Source organism: Carassius gibelio, chromosome A25 (assembly GCF_023724105.1).
Source record: "Carassius gibelio isolate Cgi1373 ecotype wild population from Czech Republic chromosome A25, carGib1.2-hapl.c, whole genome shotgun sequence".
Lineage (NCBI taxonomy): Eukaryota > Metazoa > Chordata > Actinopteri > Cypriniformes > Cyprinidae > Carassius > Carassius gibelio.
In genome coordinates this window covers 3,170,667-3,183,508 of record NC_068395.1, presented here as the reverse complement: position 1 = coordinate 3,183,508, position 12,842 = coordinate 3,170,667, and the positions used below count along the sequence as shown (strand labels likewise).

The 12,842-nt window shown below is 38.3% G+C and overlaps 1 protein-coding gene across 1 annotated transcript; it reads right to left on the bottom strand.

Annotated features, from left to right (window-relative positions):
• Positions 1-3,736: 3,736 nt before the first annotated feature.
• On the bottom strand, positions 3,737-12,304 carry LOC127947030 (ornithine decarboxylase antizyme 2-like). Its single transcript, XM_052543926.1, is given in 6 exon segments — positions 3,737-5,724; positions 6,492-6,577; positions 6,798-6,970; positions 8,467-8,544; positions 8,546-8,597; positions 12,143-12,304. Coding segments are annotated over 6 exon segments (618 nt in total). The 5' UTR covers positions 12,241-12,304; the 3' UTR covers positions 3,737-5,593.
• Positions 12,305-12,842: the final 538 nt, after the last annotated feature.

Below are 12,842 nucleotides of genomic sequence, written 5' to 3'. Positions count from 1 at the left end.
TATGAACTCCCGAACGAACTCAAATGATTCGCGATCCCGCTCCGAACTACCGGACTGACTCAAATGATTCGCGAACCCGCTTCGAACTCCCGAACTGACTCAAATGATTTGCGATCCCGCTCCGATCCGAACTGACTCAAATGATTCGTGAACCCGCTATTAACTCCCGAACTTACTCAAATGATTCGCGATCCCCAAACTGACTCAAATGATTCACGATTCCGCTCCGAGCTCTCGAACTGATTAAAATGATTCACTCTCCGAACTCCCGAACTGACTCAAATGATTCGCGATCCCCAAACTGATTCAAATGATTCGCGAACACGCTACGAACTCCCGAACGGACTCAAACGATTTGCGCTGCGAACTCCCGAACTGACTCAAATGAATCACGCTCTGAACTCTCGAACTGACTCATATGATTCACAATCCGAAGTTCCCATCCAAATCAAATGACACCCCCAGCGCTATTTGTTAAAGTGTGGTATTTTCATATAAAACAGGAGTCTATATTCTTAAATCTGGCCCAACTGGGTCCTATATTCAACAGTCTGTCAACACAGTCTCTCTTGTGAGCTCACTTTCTCACTCACTTTTTTGACTTTTTTCCAGATTAGCCCTTGTTCGCCCCCTAGTGGCAAGTATAATCTGAACAAGCATTATAAAAATGTTCATATTGTTACATCCTTTCTCTTTTAGAGTTTTCTTTCCCTGTAACATATTTGCAAACATTAACTGCAAATAGGAATTAACTTTCACATGTACAAAAATTGTTTTCTTTTTCTTTTACATCTCACATCATTTTCCCTTTTTTTTTTTTTTCTCTTCACATCACCTAAATGCCAGTTTGAGTAACAAAGTCCTTGTAGCGTTGAGGCTGACAAACAACTCTACCACATCTGGTTGTCTTTGGCAACATGAGCACGTCTGAGGTGTCCACGGTTCCTCCTTAAAACTGCACCCGAATCCATTTCAACCTCATAGGATCTAGAGTCCACTGGTCTCTTCACCTTGCCCAGCTTCCATTTGGTGTGAGGCTCAAATGACTGCACTCTGACCATGTCACCTGGTCGTAGGGCATCTAGATCCTTGGCTGATCGGTTGTAGTATGCACATTGACACTGTTCGTTGTTAAACAGTGCCTGCTCTGCTTGAATCACTTTAGGCTGGAGAAGGCTGTTTTTCGCCGGTAGCAGAGACCTCGTTCGACGGTTCAGCAGTCTTTGAGCTGGGCTGCTCTCCAACCCTTGTGACGGTATGTTACGATGCTCCAAGAGCACGAGATAGGTGATGATTCTGGCTCACATTTAACAAAATCCCACCAGTCCACTATCTCAACAAATTAGAATATGGTGACATGCCAATCAGCTAATCAACTTAAAACACCTGCAAAGGTTTCCTGAGCCTAAAAATGTTCTCAGTTTGGTTCACACAATCATGGGGATGATAGTTGTCCAGAAGACAATCATTGACACCCTTCACAAGGAGCAACAAACATTCATTGCCAAAGAAGCTGACTGTTCACAAAGTGCTGTATCCAAGCATGTTAACAGAAAGTTGAGTGGAAGGAAAAAGTTTGGAAGAAAAAGATGCACAACCAACCGAGAGAACCGCAGCCTTATGAGGATTGTCAAGCAAAATCAATTCAAGAATTTGAGTGAACTTCACAAGCAATGGACTGAGGCTGGAGTAAAGGCATACAGATGTCCTATTCCTTTTGTTAAGCCACTCCTGAACCACAGAAAATGTCAGAGGCGTCTTACCTGTGCTAAGAGAAGAAGAACTGGACTATTGCCCAGTGATCCAAAGTCCTCTTTTCAGGTGAGAGCAAGTTTTGTATTTCATTAGGAAACCAAGGTCCTAGAGTCTGGAGGAAGGGTGTAGAAGCTCATAGCCCAAGCTGCTTGAAGTCCAGTGTTAAGTTTCCACAGTCTGTGATGATTTGGGGTGCAATGTCATCTGCTAGTGTTGGTCCATTGTGTTTTTAAGTCACTGCACCCGTTCACCAAGAAATTTTGGAGCACTTAAGGTCAGAAACCATACTGAATTTAACATTTAGTTAAAATGTGGTTACTATACTATTTTTTATAAAGCGCTATAGAAATAAATTGGGCTATGTTGTCGCAAGATGATCAAGTACTTCCAAGAAAAATATTTGTGTGATTATATAGGAGTTAAGACTCTTAATTTAAAATGTGTGTCTTTTGTGAGGGATTAACCAGATCTCTGACTGACTCCTGACCTATTTTATGGGCTTTCTAAGAAGCGTAGGAAAATTCGGAATGTGTTGCATAAGCGCGCAAAAGGATTACGGTCTCAAGAGATCAGACCTGAACACAACGATGAGCTCGAGCAGTAACCCCGGCAGCACCGAAACTTTAACGTGAGAAAATGTGGGTCATTTTAATGGACGAAATTACTGTGACATAACCAAGCACGGATCATTGAGTGCATATGGCCTGCAGGTTTGTTCACACAGTGACAGAAGTTCTTCAGCTCAGTCTGTCAACTGGAGTCAGACAAGAAACTCAAGTCAAGAAACTGGTTTAGTTTTAGTTTAGAGTTTTACATTTAGAGTTTTAGTCTATTTGTGTTGTTTTGGGGTGCCAACATTGTCATTAAAGCTGCGGTAGGGAACTTTTGACGCTCTAGCGGTTAATAAACAGAACTGCTTGCGTCTTGCGGAAGAACATCGTAGCCGGAACTACTTCTCTCTGTTTATGTCTATGAAGAATCACAAAGGTACTGGGTTACTCCGCCGCGGTATCCCCGAAGCAATCTAAAATATATAAACACAAACCGAATATAAACACTTATTATAGGTGCACCCTAGTGATTCAGGACAAGTCAAAAACACGGTTTGGAAAATGGATTCATGGTGTACTCGCTTATTATATACATTTTTTCTACATTTTGAACACAAACAAAGTTACGGACCGCAGCTCTGATTGGTTGTTTCTTACCGGGAGCGATGTATTTCTGCAAATGGCAATAGGACACTGGGAGGAGCCAGAGGAGCTTGATTTTTTCACAGATTATCTGTCTCATATTCTACTGTAAGGACATAATGACAGGTTTAATAAATATGTAAAATTTATTTTTTACAAAAGTTCCCTACAGCACCTTTAAGCAATTAATTACAATAGTTTAATGTGGAATGGCCTACAGTTACTTCATGAGCATTTTTACAATGAATGTGAATAATTTTGCCAAGCATGGGTGTTATTTATGCTCTAAGTGTTTTGGTTTGCCGCAGAGAATGATGGGAAATGTAGTTTGATTTTTAGAAGCCTTACAGCTACATGCTAAAGGAGTGGTATTTTCTGGTCAATGTATATGTCTATTTCTTATTAATAGTACACAAAATGTGTACAATTTAAATTGTACACATTATAAGCACCTACATTTTAATTATGATAAATATATTCAATAGATTATGTCATTGATTGGCTTTAAAAAAAGAGCATTTTATGTTTTTAATGTGAATGTCATTTGAGAGCTATGAATGGTACCATTTTTCCATAGAAGACCCAAAAGAGAGTAAATAAACGTCTATTAAGTTTTACTTTAGTCTAGTTGCAATAGTCTAGTCTTAAAGTTCACTTTTTTTACCATTTGCATTTTTGTTTGCACATAATTCGACATTCATAGCTTCATTTTATTCCTCTTTTCAGCTAATTTCTGATAGTGATAAGCATCTGATTTTATTTGTGAAGGGAAAAAACAAGTAAAGAAGTTTTGTTTTGTAACATGTTTTAATTGAACATAAGGAAAAACGTATACATGTGTAGATTGTCATTAAATGGATCTACCCTACAATTCAATCAGTATAGACAAAATAAATCAAATAGATAAAAATAAAATTTAAGTGGATGAACAAAAAACATTCTCTAAAAGCTTATTGTCACAGCCCATGAGGAGAAGTAAGATCTATTTACACATGCAAAACCTAAAGGCCACACTGCTGAGAAGTATACAGGACTGAATTCATTGCACCTAATTTCCACGGAGAGGACCGAGAATCAAAGAAACAAAGACTTCCGTTTCAGGGAATGTTTCTGCATGTTATACCTGACTGCGCCAGGACTGAATCTGCTTTCTGAAGGTGCTGCTACTCTGGGTTCACCAGTCTTATCTGAATGAGACTTGAGGCATTCTCTTTGAATGGAGACCATTACCTTTGGCAAGTTCACTAAACACCGCAAAACATCTTGATGGCTTAAAGTAGATCTCTCTGTAATGGATATGTGATGCACCATGGGCTGAATTGCTTGTGTTTTCCTAAAGTGCTAAAGCCCCTGAGGGACAGAGGGTGGGGTTGGTTTGCTCTCACACTTCCTGTTGGTTTGGTTTGGGATGGCAAAGACAAAAGGTGTGATGGACTATGGTAAGACTCATGTAGAAGACCACTGGTGGTCAATGCATTTCCCTAAATAAAAATGAGGACCTTCAAGATATTTTAAACTAGAATGAGTTCATCACAAACATGTTCATGCATCTAAAAGTTTTCAGGTCTGGCTTTGTATTAAAGAATATAAGCAACAGGCCTGATTAAACAACTTCTATTCAAAGAATTTGTGAAAAGTAAACACCACAACCAGACTCAGAAAAAAAATCAACTAAACTTACACTCAAGTGCTTTGTTGGGGTCTGGAATGATTCACTTTTTTAATGAACTTGCGCAAGAATGCTGCGTTCTATCCAATATTGAGAGATATTTTTCATACTTGATATCATTGAATGGCAAGAATAAAGCGTAATAGTATGTGTAGATGTGTAATCATCAACAGTGAAGATTGTTTACTGTGTTTTACACATGTTACTGCAACATTTTATACAATGAGGAAACTTTTATTAGCTTAAAAGTGAATGTTTAGTATTAACGGCACATCTCCCCAGTTCCTGCTTCTCAAAATTATAGTTTTCATAGAGTTTTCCAAGTTTGAAGTCCAACTTCAAGTGCGTTCTATTGCACTTTTCTATATAGGAAGTCGGAAATGCAAAACATTCTTAGTTGAAGGGAACATAGCATAAATCCTAACGAGTATTTGAAAAGCTAACTGCTGTTGAGTCGAGTCATCATTACTAAGAGTTGAGAGCTATTCAGCTTGCTTCCTTTGAGAACATTGAATGACTAACTAGTGAAAGTTTCACCAGAAACTTCTAAAGAAGAGTAAAACCAGAACAGTGAAGACAGCCAATCTGGAACAAACTAAAAAAATGATGTTTCACCATTATCAGCTACTGGAAACATTCTACAGTCTAGTTGGTTACAAATGCATTCCCTTCTGTAAAAAGTATCACTACCATGTCTGCCATCTGTATCCTGTTCTAAATGTTCCATACATAGTGTACACAAAAGTTTGATATATGGTGTGAACTAACAGAGAGGGTATGCTGGATTTCTGCTTTAGCACCAACCCACCTCCTGCTGATGGAACGGCCAATCAAAACCGATTGGTGGGATAATAATGGAAACTGAACCAATCAGAGTGTTAGTCTGCCCAGCTTCACCCCTCCCCCTTTCTTAAAAGTCCCTGATGCAGAAGTATAGTGGGGGGGGGGGCATTAAGTGTGATTGAGAGTTTGATGGTCACTCTTCATCAGAACTGCTGCTGTCCATGGAATAGACCATAAAGAGAAGATCAGGCCGGGTCGGCACCAGCGGGTGACCCGGTTTTACCACTTCAAAACCCATGTAGTGGAAGGTCTTCATGATGGACACTGCACAAGTGGAAAGAAAGACAGTTCCTCATTTACTGAATGGTATAAGATTCATTATCCAGTTTAAAAGATTTTATAACACAAATGAAAGTTCTATTATCATTTACTCTCCCTCACGTTGAAAATGTATGCATTTAGAAGGAATTTCAATCCGTTCAATCAATCCTCTCAATGATGGAGTTTGGGTTCCTTGCCACTGTCTGAATTTAACTGGTTTTATAAATGATGAACCCTTACATGGTTATTGAACTGAACTGACTTGAGCCAAATAATGTCACTATTGGTTTTTTTTAGAGCTGCATTACAGCACAATTTAAATTTGACTCATATTTTAGTTGAACTTAGTTTGCATTGTTATTGCACTGTTATTTTCCTGTTTATTGCTGTGAAGCTACTTTGAAACAATGCACAATCATAATAAGGCTGTCAAGCTCCAACAATTACAAAAAGCATTATAAAGTGCATTTGTTTGCATTGTAGGGGAAAAACTGCAAAATATCTTTGGTTGTGTTGCACAGAAAAAATGAAATCCCTGTTGACACCAAGACGATAACTTTAATGATCTAATGCTTTTAATAGACAGAAGGTTATTGTGTGGTGGTATGGATGCTAAAATTGTTATAGTCATCTTTATAGTTAGTTAGCATTCTTTGGTTTGAACAGGCCATAAGTCATATCGGTTTGGTACAACATGAGGGTGAGTCAATGACTACAGAATTTAATTTTTTTTGTCAAAATACTTCAACGTGTTTTTAAACATTTCTTACATCGATCGTCTCTGTTTTTTTGAAGCCACAGGAACACATAGCTGACTTTCAACTGCTCCTCTGCAAACTCCAGCAGCCGGGTTAAACTGCAGCGTAATGAGAGAGACAGAGATGGTGACGCAGTGCTGCTTTTACATAATGTCTACCTTATGTAATAATGCAGATGTAGAAGCCAGAACAACTTTAGTCAGAGCGCACATATTTCTACTGTGCCCTAAAACTGAACCATGTAGAGACAGACAGATATGGTTCTGCTTTCATCTTCAATATAGAGCAGCACAATGACAGATTATTAACCCAACGTACCCTTCTCTGCTGCCATTGTGAAGAGCTCCGGTGGGGATTTCCAGGTAGAGCGCGTCGTCCGATAGAACTGTGTCCCAGCAGGAGAACCGTCGCTCACTCAACTGGTACTGGAAGTGGAGGACAGGGGGCGCTCCGTTTACCGCCCCCGTCTGAGTCACCGTCAACTTTTCGTCCTGGAGGACACACATGTAGTGTTTACTCACAAGCTTGTTGTCAGAATGTTAATAGGAGTCAAGTTAGAGTCAAGGGACCTAATCGAGATCTGTTACGTTTCGTTTAAATATCAACTGTATCTTTATCGTTTCTCCAAAAATTACAAAAATAAAACACAATCGACGCATTTGGTTTGCGTAATTATAATACGGTCTTTTCTCAACATAAAGCATCCATGTTTGATCCTATAAATATAAGAATAGCAATATTTTTTATGGTGCACATAAAATGTCCAACAGTTAAATGTAGAAACAGGTCATCTAAATAAATGTAAACTCTTAATTACAAATCGATTCAATTATGATATTGTGAAGCACTGCGGTATTTTTGGAGTGTTTTTGGTAATGAACGCAGTGTTATCCTATACTTTTTCAATTGATTTTCTCTAAATATTATCAGAGTGGAATATTTAAACACAATCAATTGATATAAATGAGCTCAAAAGCAACCAACAGTCACTCAGTCACTTGCATAATATCTCGTTGCACAGGTGTGAGTGATCCAAAACCTCTTAACCTTTTTGAGACGGTCGCATGCCTGCACACAGACAGTGCTGACATCTATACACCGTACATATGTAGAACAGATGGAAACTCTAGCTGTAAATATGGCACAGAGCTACGTGACAAATAACAAGCTCCAGAGATCTCGTCGCACCCATCTCCTCTCTTGGGCTGGTTGTCTGTGTATGTTTTTTGGAAATGGCATGGCTTGCTGCTCCAGTGTCTTACTGACCTAAGTATTCATTTACTGTTTAGGGTGTTTAATTAGGTCATGCTTCGGTAGTAAAGTAGTAAACGGAGATGGGCTGCATCACATTTTGTGTACTGTAAAGTACTGATTAACTAATATATCTGATATTCCAAAATGCTGAGATATTGTTTTTACAATATTGTGTAAAAAGAGTGTAATTCATTACTAGGTCTACATCTTAAGTGTATTACTTCACATCACATGCTTACTTCACTAATGGATCAGATTTGGGGAAATGTAGCATTACATCATTTGCTCCCCAATGGATGCTCTGCAGTGAATGGGTGCCGTCAGAATGAGTCCAAACAGCTGATAAAAACATCAAGGTAATCCACAAGTAATTCACACCACTCCAGTCTATCAATTAACATCTTGTGAAGTGAAATGTTTAGATTACTTGTGGATTATTGTGATGTTTTTATCAGCAGTTTGGACTCTCATTCTGACGGCACCCATTCACTGCAGAGGATCCATTGGGGAGCGAGTGATGCAATGTTACATTTCTCCAGATCTGATGAAGAAACAAACTCACCTACATCTTGGATGGCCTGATGTTGAGTATATTTTTAGTAAATTTTGTTTGGTTGAACTAAGCCTACCGCTCTTTGGTTTTTGGTGAGCAATGCAAAAATGAACTTTTAAATATATCTACATTTTTCTATGTTCAAATGTGAAGTTTGTACAAAAACATGTTAATTCTTACCTTGTGCAGTACACTATGAGGGAGATCCCTGCCTGTCCCTCGCCCACCCGGGATCTTCGTCAGTGGGAGAGGGGCATCAGGAGCACCACAGAGGCCCTGGAGCCTGCTGCCTCGAGCCCAGCACAGCACAACTACAAGACAGACAGAGACGGATCATTTCATAGCTGTGTTAGATTATCCCTTAGCTCGTTAACAAAAATTGGCATGTGCTTCTAAAAGCAACCTTCTCTCTGCATCATGAGTCACGTGCATGACGCAGCTTGGCACAAGCCTGAGGGTGCCAGCTGATAACAAATAGCCATCGTGCTAACAGCATAACAACAGTCTGACTGTATGCTCCACTGAAACATTGGCACTTTTATGGGCTTGCTCTATCTATATCTGTTCTTATGCCTTATCAGACACTGTGTCACCTTGTAATATTTTCTGCAGCAGTGTTTTCACATTAACACTCGGTTCTCTGATTACAGACAATGGCAGCACTTGAGACTTTGACGTCGGCTTGAAAAAGCTAAGCAATAACTATTTATGGAGTTTTAGGAGGTCAGCATCTAAGACTTGGAAAACAAGTAGCCTACTGCTTTTGCACAAACTACATCAGGTCACAGAGCCCAAGCATGAACTGACCTGATGTCAGCTTTACACTATCTGTAAGCAGAGATATTTGGGTTCTTGGAGACAGATGTTTCGCTTTCCACTAGACAGAAGCGAAAGCAGTTCGCGCAGCTCACAAACAAGCACATGATGTGAAAACAAGTCTGTATATAGCAGCTTGGCTGAGAACATTTCACATCCCAGAGGGCTTGAGTTACAGCACTGGCTTTTAAAGATGGAAATAACAGACATTTACGTCCCCGTGTCATGTCGGGAGATCTTTGGATCTGACTTCTGAGCTGAAGCCAGGCCGCAAACTGTCAGCAAAAATGTCTCGTTGTGATTGAAAGCAGTCCTACTTTTCAAAACAGCCCTGTTTACAACAAACGAAAAGAAGGAATATGATATCTCATGATCACCTATCGGCAAGATGCTGATCAGGAAACAGAGCATTCATATTTTATGGCATTATCAGCTGACATGGTTACAGCACGCTGGCACAAAAGTAATGGCTGTTCAAAGCTAGAGTGTTTTTTCACGTCTCATGAGCCTGATTACCCAGCAAGCAAATGAAAGGAGGGATGTGCTGTGGTTTCTACGCCCTGGCAACTGAACATGTAACCCAGGTGACAAAATCTGGATAGTGACCACATGAAAACAGGTGGCACTGTTACCAAGGATGCTGAATTGCATTTTTGGTTACGATACAGACTATTTTTATTCAAGGGCAAAGAATAATTATGACAGATATTTCAATGCACTCTTGAGATGTTCTTGATTGTCTTGATTCTCCTGGTCTCTATATAGAAGCAGTGGGCATCTGTGAGTTAAATGTCAGCTTGTTTTGAAAGCCGATGCTTTCACCCTCTGACATTCAAGCACCCCACTCCCCCACTACAGTCTCTGACTGTATATGCTCTGGATCAAAACAGATTCAGGCCTACTTTTAAAAAAAAGAAATGAAAACTGTGGGTCTTTCGTAAAAATTGTGAAATTTAACACTTGGAAAATAATTAGCATTCATGCCTGGTGCACAATCAGGGCACGATGACCGGTTCCACCTTTAACATCCATGAAAGCTTTCCAAAAAAACATGAAACCATTAAAGCTGGTCAAAATTTCTTTATGTTTTCAAAATGTTCTTCACACCAAAAAAAAAAAAAAAAAAAAAAGATAATAATCTGTTATTTTAAGAACTTTTCACTGAAAGGTTCTTTCGGAACCCAAAATGTTTCTTCTACAGCATCACTGCAGAATGTATTTGTTTTTAAGAGTGTACATGGGTTGCCAATTATGAACAATAGTGATATAAGATAGGAATAATCTATCTCTTAAACGATCCAGTATCAATGAAGATCATTCCTGACTCCTGTTGACCTCCAGGACCAGCACAGGGTGTTAATTTGGATCCGTTTAAAGCCTGGGATTCAGGTTAATCTTTAGTGTAGTAATTACTGGCTCTGGTGGTGAGTGTTTGGAGAAAGGCCAGGAAACAGTCAGAACCAAAACAGGATACTGCGAGTCTTCCAGGAACAGTTATAATTTGGCTACAGAGGGACACGAAGGGTGAAGTCCAACCTTCAACTCACAGTGAATTAGGGTTGCACAATTAATCGAAAATATAATTACGATTACAATTACGGATGCCACAATTAACGTTCAAAGTGGAAATTAATATAGTTCATTTATGTTATTCTGCATGCTTAAGAAGCCTTTTCTAAAGGGTTTCCCCCATTATTTTAATTTTAGTTTCAGTATAGCATTCAAGAAACCAATCTGATGTACAGTTGACATTTGAGGCTTATTCTTATAGAAAAGCGCAAAAAAGGTTCAGTTATAGTGCTTTCAGCTTATTTATTTTCATATAAATACGGCATGCAGTTGCATTAAACAATGGAACATCATTCAGTGTAAATTGTGATAATTGTAATTAATAATGCCAATTACAATTTCAAGGGTATTAGAGCTTTTTGTCGTAATCGAGCAGCCCTACAGTGAATGTGGTTTAGACCAATCACTGACCAGGACAAATATGCCAGGATTGTGTTTTCCAGATTACGAAGCCTCAAGCAAATGGCTACCTTTGAAAACAAGTTTGACATGTTTCTGTTTTGTCAGAGATTTAATGCTGCTGCATTCTTCAGACAAGTGTTTGTCTTTTGAGAGTTGCCGATCTGGATGGATTCCAAGTAAAACGAAAATAAAATGAAAAAAGGGGAACAAAATTAAATGAGGTTTGAATTTTGAATGGGTCTATAAACAGGGCACCTGCAGAGATGTTAACTGAACAACAGAACACTCTAGGAACTACACCTTAATGTTTATCTAATGTTCTGTCCTTGTATTCTTTGCTCAGAATACATTAAATCCCAGGTTAAATGTGGTTTATCAGCTCTCACCTGCACTTGTGCTAATCTTGTTACAGAAAAGTTTCATAACATGATGCTTGCAGGTGATCTGTGCTGGGGTTTTCCAGTCTCAATCCAGATTAGAAAATTGCAAACGAGGAAATTAGATCGTTTCTGAAAAACGAAGTGATTTGGTCCTGTTACAAGCTCGTAAATCCTAATTGAGTTGATGGGGTTTTGGGTGAAATATTTATAGCATCAGTTCTCTCTCTCAGACACTCGTCTGTTTGCTCGACATTGAATCCGCTTTGATAACAGTCTGTGAGTCTGATCCTTTAGAACATCACAATAAATCCTACCCATTCATAATTTACATACATGACATCTCTATACCCAAACAAAATATAAAATTGATTTCAATTTGAAATATTATCGAAAATATAATCATATAATTATTTAAGGGGAAAGAAAATATATTATAGAGCGTCTGAATATATTCAAATATTTTATATCTTTGATAAAATATAAGTAAATATTGAAAATAATATTTTAAAAAAATAATTCGGTATACATATTTTGATTTATTTAATCCATTTTAAGTATTTGAATATATTTTCAATATATTTAAATATGTTAATGGAATGTTAAAAGACTAAACAGATATGTCAATTAATTATATCAGCTGCAAAATCTTGCACGAATATATTAATAAAATATGATCGTGTTATTCTCACCTCTCCTCTGTGTTGCACATGTTTTCTTCGTAGACCGTTGTACTCTGATAACACAAAAAGTGAATCCTGTGAAGAAAGTCCGCGGAGAAATGCACCATATATATAAAAATTCTCCCTGACGCGTTCTGCGATAAGCGCTCCGTGCTTTGACACCGAGTACTGACTGCGCGGTGACGTTGAGGAACTGCTGCTGAATATTAATGAGCCTACGTAGCGTCTGCCAATAGGCGGGCATTGACAACCGATACGCAGCTTTATTAATATTCATTACCGTGCAGCGCGGAGAATCATGGGAGACACCCATAATAGGGACGTGATATTGAATCTGCTTTTATTGTATTTTTATATATCAGAATCAGTATAGTGAATTTGTAATGTGTTATTCCAAAATATATAGTATTTCAAATGAAATTTAAGGCATATTCAGAAGCAAAATGTCGACTGAAGGTTTTCTGTGAAATGACGTTTTCAGCTTAAAAAATTCCAACACAGAGATTCTAAATCACATAATTTACCAATAAATGTAAAATTAAGAATAAAAGTGCTTAAATCAACAGAGAAGTCACGTTCTTCTCAACTATCATGTCAAATCTTATGAAATTATCCTTAGAAATTAAACAAAACTGATGAATTTTTTTTTATTCTACCCCTTATTGTTTATTTTTTAAGACCTCTACAGGACTTTTGGAGCAGGACTTAT